At 40.7% G+C, this 16821-nt stretch overlaps 1 protein-coding gene across 5 annotated transcripts in view; it reads right to left on the minus strand.

Annotated features, from left to right (window-relative positions):
- The window catches only part of Syt16 (synaptotagmin 16), a 233571-nt gene that overhangs the window by 110059 nt on the left and 106691 nt on the right, over positions 1 to 16821 (minus strand). For all 5 annotated transcript variants that reach the window (XM_076922000.1, XM_076922001.1, XM_076922003.1 and 2 more), the window contains exon 2: positions 8875 to 9054. Coding sequence is in view for 2 of the 5 variants with exons in the window: in XM_076922003.1 (XP_076778118.1) it covers positions 8875 to 9054 (180 nt within the window). In the remaining 3 variants the exon portion in view is untranslated. The remainder of the gene's footprint in view (positions 1 to 8874; positions 9055 to 16821) is intronic.

Raw genomic sequence — 16821 nt, forward strand, 5'->3', positions numbered from 1 at the left:
TCAGAAGGCAAAGGCAAATTGATGTCTGTGTTCAAGGCCAACCTAGTATACAGAGTGAGTTTCAGAGAAATCCTGGCTCAAAAAACCAAAAAGTACCTCATTGGCATGCATAGCTTTTAATCTTCTTCTTAGAAAAAGAAGAATGGAAGAATATTGGGCCTCTATGGGTTATAAAACATTTGATTTATTTAAAATTCATCTGAGTAGGATATTCCAAAAGAAACCTGTAAACTTAGATGTTGGTATTCAAAATACAGTGCCAAAAAACAACTCCAGCAAAGTAACTATGAATCATTCTGCTCTTATATTACCTGTAAAGGTCACCTCCACTAACTATATCTAACTCACCAACCATACTAAGAAGCTGAAATATATGAAGAAGGATGTGCCAATTAGATGGGCATATGCCTACATGTCCATCTTCATCTCAAAGGGCCGAAAAAAAAAAAAGAGTAAAACCATGAATATATATTAATCACTACAGTATGTAGCTATATTTTATTTTCTTTGGTTTCTTATTTGTTTTTTAGTTTTTGAGATAGAATCTGGCAGTGAATCCCAGGCTGGCCTCAAACTCACAACCTTCCTGCCTCATTCTCAGAAGTGCTAGAGTTAGAGGTATTTTCTACTGTGCCCAGGAATTTATCTATGTATTTGTATTCTTATGAATATCTCATATCTTAATTCACACCCACAAAATTTTTCATTGCCTTTTCTTATTTTGGCATAAAAGAAAAATAGTAGCTGTTAAACTAATCATTATAATACTAGTTAAATATATAGCTGAGATAGTTACATGCTTCTGTTTTAGACAAGTTCACTGAAAACTTGTCTCAGAATTATGAAATACACATAAAACACACACACACACACTATATATATATATATATATATATATATATATATATATATATATATATTCATAGGGACTGGAACTATTGGGAAGTGTGACCTGGAGTAGGTGTGGTATTGTTGAAGGAAGTGTATCACTGTGGGGTGGGGTTTAAGGTCTCAGATGCTTAAGCCAGACCAGTGTGTCTTATTCCCTAATTGTTTCCTGTGGATCCAGATGTAGAACTCTCTCAGCTCCTTCTCCAGCATCATGTCTCCCTACACATTGTCATGCCTCCTGCCATGATAAGAATAGAGTAAACCTCTGAACTGTAAGCCACAACCAGTTAAATGAAGATCTAATTGAATGAGAGGTTCCTGTTCCAGCCCCAGCAAACAGTAGAACTTGGCAGCTTCAGACACATGGTTCTGGCTTGAAAGACAGGAATATAAGAAAGAGGTATAGAATCTCCCTCTGCAACTAAAGAAAGCTGCTGAGGCCAGGCATGTGTCAGGGTGTCCCTTCATATAGGTCTAGAGAGGCCATCATGTAAAAATGAAGCCTGCAATACCATAAAGACCATAAAATGTTGGAGATGCCAGAGCTGTGGACTACTTGTGGACGAAACTGCCAACAGGGAGTAGAACCAGTCCTAAAGAAAGAAGTGTGCTGTAATCAGCAAAGCTGAAAGGAGTTGGAGAACTGAAGAATGATTTGACATCAAACATTCACATGCAGAGTTTAGAGTTTGTCCAACTAGTCTTCAGGCTTACTCTGATACGGATTTAACTCACTATGCTCTCTTTCCTCCATTTTGGAATAGTACTGTATATCCTGTGCCGCTGTATGTTGGAAGTATGTGATCTGCTATTTTCATATTGGTTTTACAGGGGATTAGAGTTAAGAGATTGCTTGAGTATCCAAAGAATCTTTGAACTTTGGACTTTTAAATTGTTGAGACTATCTTAGACTATTTTAAGCAGTGGAGACTATTATATACAATGAGGACTTCTGAAGTTGTACTAATTATATTTTGCACTATGATATAGTTACAAGCCTATGGGGGCCAGGAGGTAGAAGATAGTAGTTTGAATGAAAATGGTCCCATAGACTCATATTGACACTATTGAGAGATGTATCCTTATTGGAGTAGATGTAGCATTGTTAGAGGAAGTGTGTCACTGGAGGGCAGGCTTTAAGGTCTCAGATGCTCAAGCCAGGCCCAGTGTGGCATTCTCTTCCTAATGCCTGGAGGTAGAACTCTCAGCTCTTTCTCCAGAACCATATCTGCCTGCATATCACCATGTTTCCAATCATGACAAGAATGGATTAAACCTCTGAACTGTAAGATAGCCCCGATTAAATGTCTTCCTTTATAAGAGTTGCCTTGATCATGGTGTCTCTTTGCAGCAATAGAAACCCTAAAACATCTATAATGTGCTAATCTCGAATCCTTACAAATATTCATTACTTAAATCTACAAACCCAGTTTTTATACATTAAGTACAGGTAAGGAACATACCCCTCTCACTGTCCAGGATAAGACAGAAGCAGTATGGCTGAACATCCCTACAGGCGCTGGTGGGCAGAAGCAAACACACTGAAAGCATTCATCTGCAGTCCTTTATCAGGGTACCCCACCTCTTCCCAACATCTTTAAAACATCTGGAATTCTTTAAAGCTACACATCCCTTCCCCTGCTGCTGCCACTCCCTATTCTTTTTTATTACTTGTTAATCATTTTTATAATACTTTTTATTGGATATTTTATTTATTTACATTTCAAATATCATCCCCTTTCCCCATTCCCCCCTAGAAACCCCCTATCCCATCCCCCTCCTACATTTTGCTTTTATACCATTTTAATTATATGCAAGTATTAAGGTCAGTTCTAGTTTGAAGGACTAGCAATACAATAGATGCAAATAGTCAAGGAATAAGCAAGACAATAAACACAAATAGTCAAATAATAAGCAAGGCAATAAACAAAGTCCCCATGAACACTCCCATAATCACTATTTCTAAGGGCTTATCAGGATGACCAAAATATCTAAGCCTACTTCCCTGTCCTCGCCCAAAGTCATTTTCATGTCTGAAGTCTACTTCTTTGTTCTAGCCTAAGATTTAGATTCCTGCCTGAAATTACTTCTTTGTTCTAGCCTAATGTCAGAATCCTGCCTGAAGCCCACTTTCTTGTCCTTGGTCAATGTCAGATTCTTGCCAAGCAGCCCCAAAAGCTCTCTGCCTCTCCCCCTTTTTTATTTCATAAACAAGACTGAGCCTGTCTTAGGTCATTGTGACAAGAATGCCTTCCTTACCTGTCATGGAATATGCACTATCAAAAGCAATGCAGTTCTGTCTTAGGTTGGTAAGGCTCTGTACAGAATCTTACCTGTCCTTGGCTTGCCAGCTTGTTAAATTAATAACTTTGTCTAGGGGTCCATTTTCAGTTTTAAGCCATGTACTTTGGCTGCCAAGATGTTGATGCTGTTAAAGACAAGCTTTAATATAATGGGCAAGAATAAAAGTATTCCCAGGACAAAAAGGACTAGCATGATAAAGCTATATATGCCATTCTTGAAGCTTGACCAAAATAGAAATACTGACCTCAGGCCATGGGTAATTTTATCAGCAGTATCTGCTGCATCAACACTCAGCAGAGTAGCATTCTTTAAACTCATAAACTCACTATGCAAAGTTAAAACATCCAGAGAGGTGCTAGAACTATGCCAAATGCCCTGCGAGTGTCTTTAAACTTTTTACTAATTGTAATGACTATCATTGTAAATTTTAGAAGTAACACAAATCCAGTGGTATTTGGCATAACACTCAAGATAGCTCCTTACTCTTAAACTCCGAACTTCCTTCTAAAAATCTGAGTAGATAAAGAGCATCAATTGTTCCAAATGCCTATCTAAATCCTCTTGTATACTCAACACATTAGTAACATTTTTTGCTAAATGATTAACAAAAGTAGCTGTCTTATCTTTTTGTGTCAAAGCAATTGCAGAAGCAGTGGTGATAGCAATTAATGTAATTAAAGCTGTTATACCAGCAATAATCAAGCCTGCTACCCTATTGCTTCTGCTAAAGCCTGACTCACTTCTTCCAGTACTTGCAAGCTTTTTTCAGAAGACCAAGGTTCTATAATACTCAGGGCAATAAAACAAAAGCTGGTTGATAGACCTCCATAACCAACATGCCAGGTTTCAACAAACTAACACAATTAGAAAATGCACAATCAATGAAACTTAAACACTGTAGAAGAAACAAAAGTAATTTTAACTTGACAATTAAAATAGCATTAACACATGTACTAACACTTATTTGAAATCTAGATCCTGTCCCAACTTTATCTCTTGCTAATATAACATCATAGAGAACTGCAGCTAACTTCCAAATATATCTCTAAAAATGTCTAGAACCAGCCTTCCAAATGAAGAGTGTTATTTCCAATATTGGATTGATTTCTAGATCAGTCCATGATTGAGTCTGAATAACTGGTCATATTTAAGAAAAATACAAGTGTCATTATAACTTCTCTTTTGATTCTAGTTCCACAGGTCTAAGAACTTGAGGCAAGGTAACTTGTCCCATCTGGGATATAGGCAAGCAAAGCTGGATCAGGAACATTTATGTTCAATACAGCTTCCCGTTCACCATTGTCAGGCACTCAGCAGCTCACAGGTCAGCATCATTCTTTGTCCTGGCATCAGCATGTCTCACCCATCACTCTGGCAGCCACCATGCTCCTTCAGCATTCTACGATCCTGAGCTTGTTAGAGCTCCTGGGAGTCCAGCCTCCTCTGAGTGTTCTGCCACTCCCTTTTCTTAACTAACTAATTTGTAGTGGATTTTTGGGTAATAGCTTTTGTAAAATGCTTTTGAGGATTAGAACCCAGCACAGCTCAATTTGACCTTGAATTGCAATCTCTGATAACTAACCATAAGTCTATATAACAACCATCTAATAGGCTATTGTTCTATCTCTTTGTAAAACCTTCCTAACCCTGCCTGGGTAGTATGGGAATGATCACTAAGGGACACTAAAAAGAAAATCATATGTCCCATTCTTCATCAACTCTCTTAATTTCACTGTTTGAAAACCTACAGTAGATTGAATGGTGGACCACCAAAAATTATGCTACACCCATATCCCTAGAACCTGGGCATGTTAATTTGTTTGATAAATATATATGGCAGGTATCTGATGATGTAATTAATGACCTGAGACAAGCTTCCTGGGTTATCATTGTAAGCACTAAATACAATGACAAGTGACAAACTAAAGACAGAAATATAGAAGACAGAGGTAATGTGAAGAGGGAAGCAAAGACTAGAGTAATCAAGAACAAGCTAATGGATACCAAGGTCAACCCACCATACAAGAATGGGGCAAGGAGACAACTCCTCCCTGGAACCTCCAGAATGTGAGCATCCTAACTTCCAAACACGATCAGATCTGGAATTGTACCAGAATGAATTTCCACAAAGACACCAAGTACACAGCAATCTGCAATAGCATGAAAAGAATACACCCCAAACCCACCTGTCCAACTTCTACTTCACCCATCTTTACTACAAAAGTATGATGGAATAAGTTGAGGAGGTGAGAGAGTAGAAAAACAGAAATTAAGGTCCTGCCTCTGGGGTTGGGCAAGCTTAAGTCTGAGTTCTGCCAATTAACAGCCTAGGGTAAACACTCATCTTGGTAAGTCACAGCTTCCTCATTCATAAAATAGATGGGATTTACTCATTGAACTACTTCATAGGAAATATGTATTTGAACATACCATAACTCAAATGTATAGATTCAATTATTTTAAAAGTAGCAGCCATAATAGTGCAAGTAGAAGGAATTATTGGGATAAGTAGACCAAGAAATAACCTCAAAGTTGCAGACAAGGATGAAGACGTACACATAGACTTGGAAGGGGTTTATTTTTAATAAATTTTCTAACTCACAATTGAAGAAAACCTTCTTTGCTCTAAGTAATATTCCCCCCCCCAAAAAAAAATCACTACTAATGATCAACACAGCACCTTAAAGAAAGAAAGCAAATAACGTGGATGGAATACTGACGAGGTCCATGAGAGTAGAGAGTGCTAAATAAATGTCAGCTGCCAGCTATCCCTGTTACTACCTGTGTTTCTAGGAAGACATCAATCCACCTCATCTTCCCCTTTCTAATTCCAGAATTCCAGATACAGTGATATGCATGTTCTAGCTATGGAAAAATACACAGCCTAAAAGAGGATATATGGTATTTCTCAGGCAAATTACTTTGCGCAGTAGATGCAGAAAACAAACCAGTGCTTCTTCATCTGACATTACCAGATGAGCTAAGAGACTTCTTTCCTATTTCAAGCTCTTGCCTCGTATCATTAGATTAGAAGGGTTACTTAGTTGTGGATGCTAAAGCCATCTTTTCAGTCCTCAATTTTTTTTTTTTTTTTTTTTTTGGTTTGATACAGCATAATCTAAGAGCCGGACGGCCTACTTGATGTTTAATCTTTCTTATTAGGTCTCTTCCATTCACAGAGCTCCACAAGTTGCTATGGCAACCCTATGAGCCGAATAGGATCACAGAATGAGAACTAAAAGAAACTAGTCCAGACTTATCAATTTGCAAATGAGGACTTCAGGCCCAGAGAGGTGAAGTGGGTTTCCCAAAATACCGTGGCCAATTAGCAGCAAAGTAAGCTCCAAGTGTCTGCCCCATGCTTCCCTCCACCACACAAGGCTGCCTTCCTTCCTTAACATTTGTCAAAATATGTTAGGAACATCCCAACTTTACTAAGGAATCAGTGCATTCAGGATGACAATTAACGAAAATATCAAAGGTTAGGTAAAATGTGGAATAGAGGCGTGTTTTCCACAGCTTCTGATCCATGATAATGAACCTTTCAGGGGAGAGATGTCAAAAGAGGCTGGTTGCTTCTTCGGGGTTGTCATCTGAAGAATCTCCTGATTCTGCTCTTTCTAAAGCTACCTCCTGGGTGATCCTGCCCCCCAAGTCTGTGGCAAGTGCTTTCCAGTGTTTTTGTGCTTTCTTATTGTTTCATGATCTCAAAACCTCAACTTATCTGCAAGTATAAGTTAGAATCTTCTATAATTTAGAAGAACACTTCAAAAAACCAACAAACAAACAAACAAAAACCATGATCCAAGACAAAAAAAGGTAGTTTAAACAGCTCCAGCCTGAGTTCTAGTCTTTATTATTTGCAAAGGAAAACACCCCGTCAGCTTCAGTCTCCCAGCTTAAGTGAAGAATGGGATGTGTTGACATACATCATCTTATCAGAAGGCTTGCTTGTTTGCTCAATGGCCATAGTCCATGAGGACCATCAGCATAGACGCCACACCAGCACTTTTACAAAATACATCATTTATTCTAAGACAACTCTGACAACATCCCATAATCCCAACATGCAGATAAAGAGACTGAAGTTCAGAATTATCCCCTTAACTCACCAAGGTCATATAAGAGTGACAGTCAACTCTGAGGGAGAAGAATCATTCTGAATCCCGCCTCCTTACTAGACTATAGCCAAGCCACATCGGCTCTTCTCCCTTAACCTAGACCCAGATTGGGACAGTAGTGGCTATAGGAGTCACAAGTCCTCGATTTTCTATGACAAGCTCCATTAAATATCCTGTTCTGTTTTCTAAAGATGAGTCAGATGCTCATGAGTTCAGAAGAGCAAGACATCTGCAGAAGTGCCAGTCAACTGCCAACTACAGCACCCTTCCCCTTGACTGACTCCAAAGTGACCCAAACATGCTTACAGGCGCTTTGATACTCTGTCCACCCGAAGGCGAAGCCTAGTTCCCAGTCCCCTGGGCATAGACTAGAATCGGTGAAAGCAGAAGCAGAGGGAAGTGGCAACGTATGACTTTGTAGATGAGGCTGTAAGGGGAACTGTGGCCCTCTTTACTCTCTGTGAGCCTTGAGCAGTTGCTACGTCTTGAAGATTCAAGGAGCCCTGGAAGTATCCACAAAGACTGGAACTGAGCTTCCTGCCACTCTGGATGTATTATTGCCCACTGACTTATCTGCACCCTCACAAGAGACCCTGATCTGACACACCCAACTAGGCCACTCCTATGTTTCCAAACTACTAAAAGACATAGTTTGAGATAAATATATATGCAATTAAGTCGAAATGAAACAATAGATAATTGGCCCACTTAAATTCCTAAAGTATGTCTCTATCATCAAAAAAGCTGACCTATCTATGGTTTAAAGGGCAGCTCTAGCAATGAGCCAAATGTTTTGTTTGGTTCATGGCTCACTTGGAACTAAAAGATGTTCCAACATCTTTGGACCCACCCATAAAAGCATACAAAGTTTCTCCTTAACACATGCCCTGAGGGGTACTCTAGAACACGTTACTAAGAGCAAGAAAACTGCCCTTCCCTGTCTAACCTCCCTCCCTAGATGACAACCTGGACCCTGTGGTGACAACCTGTGACGGTGTCCTTCATCACTAAATTCTTTACTTAAGCAACTGAAAAAAGTATATCCTTCAAGAGCAAGTAGTCACTTCTTCATGTGACTTCCTTTTCATCAAACAGAGTTAGGTACAGAAACTGAAATTTTCTTTCTGGAAAAGAGTGCCGTGTTCCAAAGTGGGAATGGTCCTTGAATGCTGACCACCTCGAAAACAGCTAAACCAGTAACAAGTCAGTATTGTTTCAATGTCATGAAGGCAAAACACTTCCAGATTCTTGCCAATCAACATACACTTTTTCTTTTTTCTCTTTTCTACGAAATGAGAGAAGGAAGGAAGGAGACAAACTCAGGACTTAAAAAGCAGAGAGTAAGGAGAGTGGAGTTACCTCTTTCCCCATAAGCTCTAAGGATAACAGGAAGAGCTAACGAATCCTTTGGTGGTACCCTTTATCTTGTCTACAACAGCTATTGCTGGCCAGCTCAGCTGTGAATTCTTATGGGGCCACTTTGGAAAAAAGTGCCACTTTTTAGAGCATTCAAATAGCAGCAGATTGCCAGGCTCAGAACATAAAGCATGGTGCTTACCAGCTCCTGTGTGGGCCCCAGTCTTGTCTCGTGAGTGCTTTCTTTTCCCTCGTTGCTCTGGGTTTAGATGTCCTCTTACGTTTTCAGAGCACAGCTTCCTGTTGATGAAGAGGACGAGGACAGCCAGAAGGACAACAAAGACCCCGATGGCAGACAGGAAGCCAATGGCTTCAGGAGTGACTAGGAAGAGAACACAGTGAAAAAATAAAGTTTACCACAATTATAGGGACCCAACATTGGTTCTCACAACTGAATAGATTCAGTACTTAAACCCCTTCTGTTGATGAAAGTTCTGCTGCCTGTTTCTTGGTAAGATCCCAAAACTGTAGTAAAGGGAAAGGAAGGGGCTGGGACTGGGTTCACCTCGCTAGGCAGGTTTCTCCCATAACAGACCTCAGTGTTCACGTATGTGGTTTCTCCTACATGACATACAACTCTTCTTGCTCCTATTGTGAGCCTGGTATCCGTTGTCACAAACATAAAGACAGACTCTTCAAATGGGTTGAGATATTAATGGTTGGCCAGTCCTAGAAACCCATGCTGCTATAAAATACAACTGCCAGGAGCATACAAATTAAGCAACTCGAGAAAGATTTTTCTGGATATATCCATCTAGGATGGTAAATGAAAAAAAAAAGTCATTTCCTGGCCATATTTTTACAGGCCCAAATATGCAGTGTGGTGGTTACAGTACTCCGCATATTTTAAAGAGTCATTGATATTTAGTCCTTTAATTCTTCTATGAGCAGAATTAAAACAGGAACACCAGATCCAACTCAGGGAAGATTCCTGTGACAGTTAAGCCAAGATAACACTCAGTAAAGAAGTCTAGAAGTTAATATGCGCAAAGGAATCAATTACAGAACAAGTATCAGCAAGAGTGAATAGTGAGAAAAAAAGTGTACAGGAAACTTGAGGAAATAAGAGAAATTGTAATGGGCACCCATGGTCTGTCACTCTTACTGTATCTGGAGTCAACTAAAGCCTGAGTAGCTGGGCCCTTGCCTGTAGGCGTTTTCTTGAATGGATCACGTGGTGGTTTGAATGGGTTTGGTTCCCATAGATTCAGGTGTTTGAATGCTTGGCCCGCGGGGAATGGCTCTATTAAGAGGTATGGCCTTGTTCAGATAGGTGTGGCCTTGTTGGAGGAAGTTTGTCACTGCGGGGGCAGGCTTTGAGGTTTCCTATGGCTTGGCTCCACCCAGTGTGGAATCACAGTCTCCTGGCTGCCCTAAGAACAAGACGTAGGAGGGAAAAAAAATGTCTCGCTGGAGTAAGGGAACCCTCAGTGCTTCTCAACCAGTGGTCCAGCTATCTCAGATCTGACCATGGCTCTAAGGTCCATGCCTAACGCCAGCTGCAGCCAATTCCTGCAATACACCATCCGTTGGTAGTCCGTAGGGATGTTGATCTCACAGCACCACCCCTGCCGCACACCTTGCCGCGCGGCCGGCCCGCGGCTGATCACTTCAGGTTTCTCCGTACGGTGGCGCACCTGTGTCACAGAATACGGCCTGCCAGCGTTATCCACCTAGGATGCACCTTGGCCAGCTAAGAACCTTTAGGGGTGCACAGCGACACCAGCCCATGTTTTGGGGTGCTGAGTGCAAAAGCTCTTGTTTTTCCTACCGGCATTCCCCCAGCGAAGATGCGAGCCGGAGTCTACTTCTATTTCCTGTGAAACTTTGTGGCTGTTTTATGTTCTCAATTTCACATTTCATTTGAAAGAAAAGAGGGTGGTTTTTTTAAAATTTACATTTATTAACAACTTCACTGTAGACGTGAAATCAGGTGTGTGCCTGCTGACGGAGGGGCTAGTGCGAAGATCAAAAGACAACTACCAATTATTTCTCTTCTTCCATCACCCACATCCCAAGGATTAAACCTGGGTCATTTATGCCGGGCGGTGGTGGCACACGCCTTTAATCCCAGCAATTGGGAGGCAGAGGCAGGTGGATTTCTGAGTTCGAGGCCACCCTGGTCTACAGAGTGAGTTCCAGGACAGCCAGGGACTACACAGAGAAACCCTGTCTCGAAAAACAAAAAAAAAAAAAAAAAAAAAAAAAAAACCTGGGTCATCTAGTATACAGAGACTTTTTCCCCAAACTGAGCATCAGAACTTCTTATTGCAGTATGTCCATTGTGTGTAGTAATGAGTTTCACAGAGATAATTTCATTTCAAGAAATAGTGTATTTTGAGAATTCTCTCTCTCTCTCTCTCTCTCTCTCTCTCTCTCTCTCTCCATACCCAATCCTTCACCCTTCCGGTCCCGTTTTCTGGCCAACCATATTTTCTCCCTTGCTGTCTTAGTCATTGTTCTATACCTGTGAAGAAACACTATAACACCGTAGCCATGGCAACTCTTATGAAAGAAAGCATTTAATTGGGGAGCTGAGAGCTACTTCCTAATCCATAGGCAGAGAGACTCTGGGCCTAGTTTTTACTTTTGAAACCTCAACACCACTTCCAAACGCACTCCAAGTCCATGCTTCCAAACCCTTCTCAAATAGAGCCACTCCCTGATGACTGAGCATTAAAATGTGTGAGCCTATGGGGGCCATTCCCTTTCAGCCACACTTACTAACCTGGAATCACTATAGCTATGTAAATAAAGCTGACTTGCACCCGGATGCCAAAAGAGGGAGAATCAATCTCATCAGAGACAGGCCTCCTGATACATTATCTAATCCCAAGAGGTGAACCTTAAGCACATATTCATATAAGAAGCACCAAATAAATTCTAACTCAAGAATACGTACACATATGTATACATACATCTCTGTGTGTGTGTGTGTGTGTGTGTAAAACAATAATGACTAAAGAAGTGGCTATTAATTGGAGAGGGACTAGGGAGGTGTATATTTGTACTTGGCAGTTATACCACAGACAAACTGTGTAGTTGAGAAAGGATGAATTGCTAAGCTGTATTTGTTTTTAAAATTAAATTTATCTTTAGTAAAAAGCTGCCTTTTAAAGGAATTAGTCCTTAACTGCTATAGTTTGATACCATTTCCATTCTGTTTGACCTGTAAGGCCTGCTACTCTCCATGACTGTGTACTTGCTTATAATGGAATAAATTGTGTGTGGGTGTGGGTGTGGGTGTGGGTGGGTGGGTATGTGTGTGTGTGCAGTACACATGTAGAAAATCTTTCCCAAATTTAATTTAAAATTTTTTAAGTACAGATTTTATAGCATATAAATTTTAATTCAAAAATAAGCTTTAAATTCCAAAAAAAAAAAAAAAAAAGTGTCATTTTTAGAAAGACTGGAAGAAAATATATGGGGGAAAAAAATCATTCTAGTTTTCTAAGATTTGTTATAAGTGATGATCCTCATGTTTGAACATTTTATAATTTTATTATTCAAACATTTAAAATTATAAATAGCATTTAAATGCTATAAGAGTCAGAAGAACTATCATCAGCACAGGGTTACAGTTAGCATGCACCACTGAACGCACCAAGCCAAGGGTTCTGACAGTGCAAGCCAAAGCAGGTTTGAGGCCTCATTTGGGTCTACACAAAATTAGAAGCTTAGACAGAAAAACCAACCTGAAAGGCATTCTGTATCATATACATCATATCACAGTGAAGAGCAAATATTCTAAGTATCATCTGCTGTGGATGACAAGGACACATATGTCATGAGACGTCAGTGCCATCTGCAGAGTAACTCATCTAATTATTCCAGTAATTACTAAATTGGAAATCAGATGGCTGTGAAGTTCGGTCACATAGTTCATGTTGAAAACTTCCTCAAAGTTAGCTGTGTCTCTGGCAAGCCACTGGAAGGCTCCATCTGTTGGTTTTTAAGCAAGAGCCCAAGGAGCGGGTAGAGCATAGAGTGATAGAAGTCTCTTGTATCATAGTCATGAAATAGATGTTTATAAATTCCCATCTATGGTCAGACTAAAGCCATCTGACTCACCAGAACTGGAAAAAAGAGAGCGAAACAGTTAACAAAAACAGTAAGGTTGAAACCAGAAATAACTCAACAATGACCACAGAAACAAGAGCAGAGTTTTAGTCTCTCAGCATTCCTCAAGGAAGCATGAGAAATCTCATTAAAAACAACCGCCATCACAAAGGACTCACAACCATGCAAGATGGTGGCCATCCCAGGCTCTGGAGTAAATGTCCATCAAAATTCGCAATTGTTGGAAGAGCTGGAAGAAGACCAAAGCATAGGCAAGGGCACAATTAGCTGGAATCTAGAGGACAGTGACGTTATGACACTTAAAAGACAGACAGGGATGATAATTGGGTCCCCAAGAACAAATTATGAGAACTGAACATACAGCCTTAAAATAGAATATGGGGCCTAAATACCTAGAGGCACCTCCCCTGTCACATCTGTAAAAGAAAAAAAGAAAAGAAATCAACATGAGAGGCATAAGAGGCTCAAGGAATGGTGGGTCCAAGAGCCACCACAGCAGGGACAATGTGGCACGACTCCCACAGCATCCAGTCATCCTGCAGGAACTCCTCTATGTTGGTGACAAAAAAAAAAAAAAAAAAAAAAAAAAAAACATGACGCTGCCACAGCTGCCCGAAGGACAGTGTTACAGCCATTAGTCACCAAGGCCCCAGGCTCCCCTCCCCCATCCAATGCACATTTTTCTAGATAGACCTTTTGAACCTGAAAGTACTAGAGAGGAAGCTCCCCTCAGACTTCATCCTGAGCGACCAACCGTGCTGATGCTAATCTCTTATCCATTTGGAACACTCAGGTTGTGCTGTGTCGCATGTCCCTGATGAGTGACCACAGTCCACCTCCATGAATCAAGAAGGCGTGTCCATGAGGGTATAACACAACTGTAAATGGGCACCAGAGACATCTCACAATCACCTGCTTCTCACTCCACCCTGCTCTCCAGCCATAGCCGCATGGTAGCCCTTAGAGGAGATGGCAAGGCTTCAGGGAGCAGCCCACAGGACTACTGCTGGCTTTGGGGAGCTTTGGATGTACCCTTGCCTGCTTTCTTATGTCTTACGTGTTGTGCCGACTAAGCCATCTTGTGCCCACTCCTCTACTCCCACCTTTGGCTGAAGTTTAGTTTATAATCCTCCAATCCCTCTGAAATTGGTCTTCAGTGAGGAATTTAGGACTCCCCATTTTTTCTCCTCTTCATTGCCCTCATTGCCCTTGACAACCTGAAACTTGTTCTGGCCAGAAGAATCAGATGGCAGAAAAGAAAGGGAGGGGGACAGACAGAAAGACAGACAGACAGACAGACAGACAGACAGACAGACAGACATAAGGGACTGAAGAGATGTCCCACTGGGTAAAATGCATGTTAGGCAAGCATAAAGACCTGAGTCTGGTCCCCAAAAGCCTTGTGGGAGTTGACTGTAGCTGCCCACACCTAAGACCCAGAGTATTTGCTGGCAAGGTTAGGTAAGAGACCCTGTCACAAAAACAAGGTGGAAAAAAATAGAGAAAGATAGCTGAAGTCAACCTCTGGCCAGATGTGGACACATGGATGAGTGTACCTACAGACACACATGTAAGCATATAGGTGAGAGAGAGAGAGAGAGAGAGAGAGAGAGAGAGAGAGAGAGAGAGAGAGAGAGAGAGAGAAACCCCCAAGCTTAAATAAACCATTTAAGAATGCTTACCAAATCTCTTTTCTGAAATGAAAGGAAAAGGAGTGGACCTGGGGGGAGAGAAGAGAATGGGGACTGGGAGGAGAGGGGAGAGCAAACTATGGCCTGCATATAACATGGGAGAAAATAAAAAACATCAAATACAAGCTATAATGTACTTTTCCCTATAAAGTACTTCTACAATTAAAAATAGATAAATAAACAATATCTTTGATATTTGAAAGGATATTTTGTTCTGGTTCTAAATTTGGGAGTAACTAAATAACATATGCTCAATAGCCCTCATAGATGTAACCATTTCCCAAAAATCTATAGAACTGTGAAATAATGTGTGTGTGTGTGTGTGTGTGTGTGTGTGTATACACACTCATATCCACACACTGTGAGGAAATGCACAGCTCCACTTAAACCTTCGTCCCAGTAGTATCTAACAAAGATAAGTTAACTACGTGTTCAAACAAATTCTTTGGAAGTAAAAAATAGACCTTTCAAAAACTAGGGGAGAAGAACTGGCTTAATGAACCCTAAGTGAGATTTTAACATGTTCCAAAATAAAGTGTAGCAACATATGGAGTCACTAGCAACCAATCACCTCTCAAAACACTTGAGAATACATTTGGGGGATGCATGGAGTGCTGTCTTTAATATAGTAATATATGTGTTGAAATATGTCCATCTTCTTCTGAAAATTAAGTAGCCTATCTGATCTACATGTTAAAATACAAATTCTCACTTGACTTACACACACACACACACATACACACACGCGTGTGTGCACACATGCACACACACTTACTTCTAAAAGTAAGGAATTATCAAGCAAGCTTGATCTTTGTCCCCTTAATGCTCAAAGATACCAGTTCAAAAGTAGCACTTTAAAATGTCAGACAGACAGCAACATATCCCACAAACAGAAGAGAAGCACTGAGGTTTTAGGACATTCCTCTATGGTCTGAATTCTCCTAGATACTGTGATGACTCTCTACTACACAGAAGGACCCTGTCTCAAAGAAAGAGGAGGGGGGAAGAGGAAGAGGATGAAAAGAAGGAGGAAGAAGGAGAGGAAGAGGAGGAGGAGGGAGAAGAAGAAAAAGAGGAAGAAGAGGAGGAAGAGAAAAAGACAGAACTAGCAAATGAAAAACCTATCTTGTAGAAACCTCAGAGCATATACAACTGTATGAGGTGACTGAGGTGGCTTTTTTTTCCTTTAAAAATGGATTTTTTTATATTTTATTTTTCTATTTTGATCTTGGTTTCCACTCAGCTCCTACCAGATCCTCCCCATCTCCCCACTCACCCAAGCCCCGCCCCCTGTGAGTGTGAGTGTGTGTATGTGTGTGTATGCGTGTGTATGTGTGTGTCTGTGTGTGTGTGTGTGTGATTGAAAAACAGGCATCCAAAAAATAAAATAAAATAGAAACAAACTAGAATTGGACAAACAAACAGGAAAAAAAGAGGAGAGAAAGAAAATGGGAGAGGGAGAGAGAGAAAGAGAAAGAGAGAGAGACAGAGAGAAAGAGAATGAGAGTCCAAGAAACAGACTCCGAAACACACATTCACACACACAAGAATCCTATAAAAACACAAAATTGGAAGCCATAATATATAAGCAAAAGACCTGTAGAGGGGGTCGGGACTCAAAATACCACTGAATTGATTTCAAGTTGGCCATCTATTGCTAGGTATGGAGGCTGCCCTGAAGAGTGGTTTGTTTCCCCAGTGAGACTGTTTGTAAGTGGTTATTGGTTGGGGACAGCTGCCAGATCAGGTATCAGGCTAGTGTTGACTTCTCCTGTCCATGCTGGCATTCCATCTGGCTCAGACCTGTGCAGTCCTGTGAGTGCTGACACAGTCTCTGTGAGTTCATGAGTACCTCAGTCCTGGTGTGTCTAGAAGACCTTGCTTCCTTGGCATTCTCCATCCACACTGGCTCTTACTATCTTTCTGTCTCCCCTTCTGAAGAGTTCTCTGAGCCTTGAGGAAAAAGGTTTGCTGGAGAGACCCCATTTAGGACTGAATGTTCCAAGGTCTCTCACTCTCTGCACATTGTCTAGTTGTGGGTCTCTATATTTATTGGATTTTTTTATATCGATTGGATCGATTTAATTTTCAAGTAAATAAAATAGATTTTTGGTAAATGAGAGATTCAGAAAGAAGTCTACTTCAGACGGATAAAATATCTTAGGAGGATGATATCCAACTTTCCTCAACACTTGAAAACAAATGCATTTGGAGAACATTTGGAGTGAATATAATTTTGATTTGTTTATGACTTCTTTATTTTTCGACTCACAGAAGACTACCCACACAGGGAGGCTGAAATTTAACAGAATTGCTTG

Source organism: Arvicanthis niloticus, chromosome 23, assembly GCF_011762505.2.
Source record: "Arvicanthis niloticus isolate mArvNil1 chromosome 23, mArvNil1.pat.X, whole genome shotgun sequence".
In the NCBI taxonomy this organism is placed as follows: Eukaryota; Metazoa; Chordata; class Mammalia; order Rodentia; family Muridae; genus Arvicanthis; species Arvicanthis niloticus.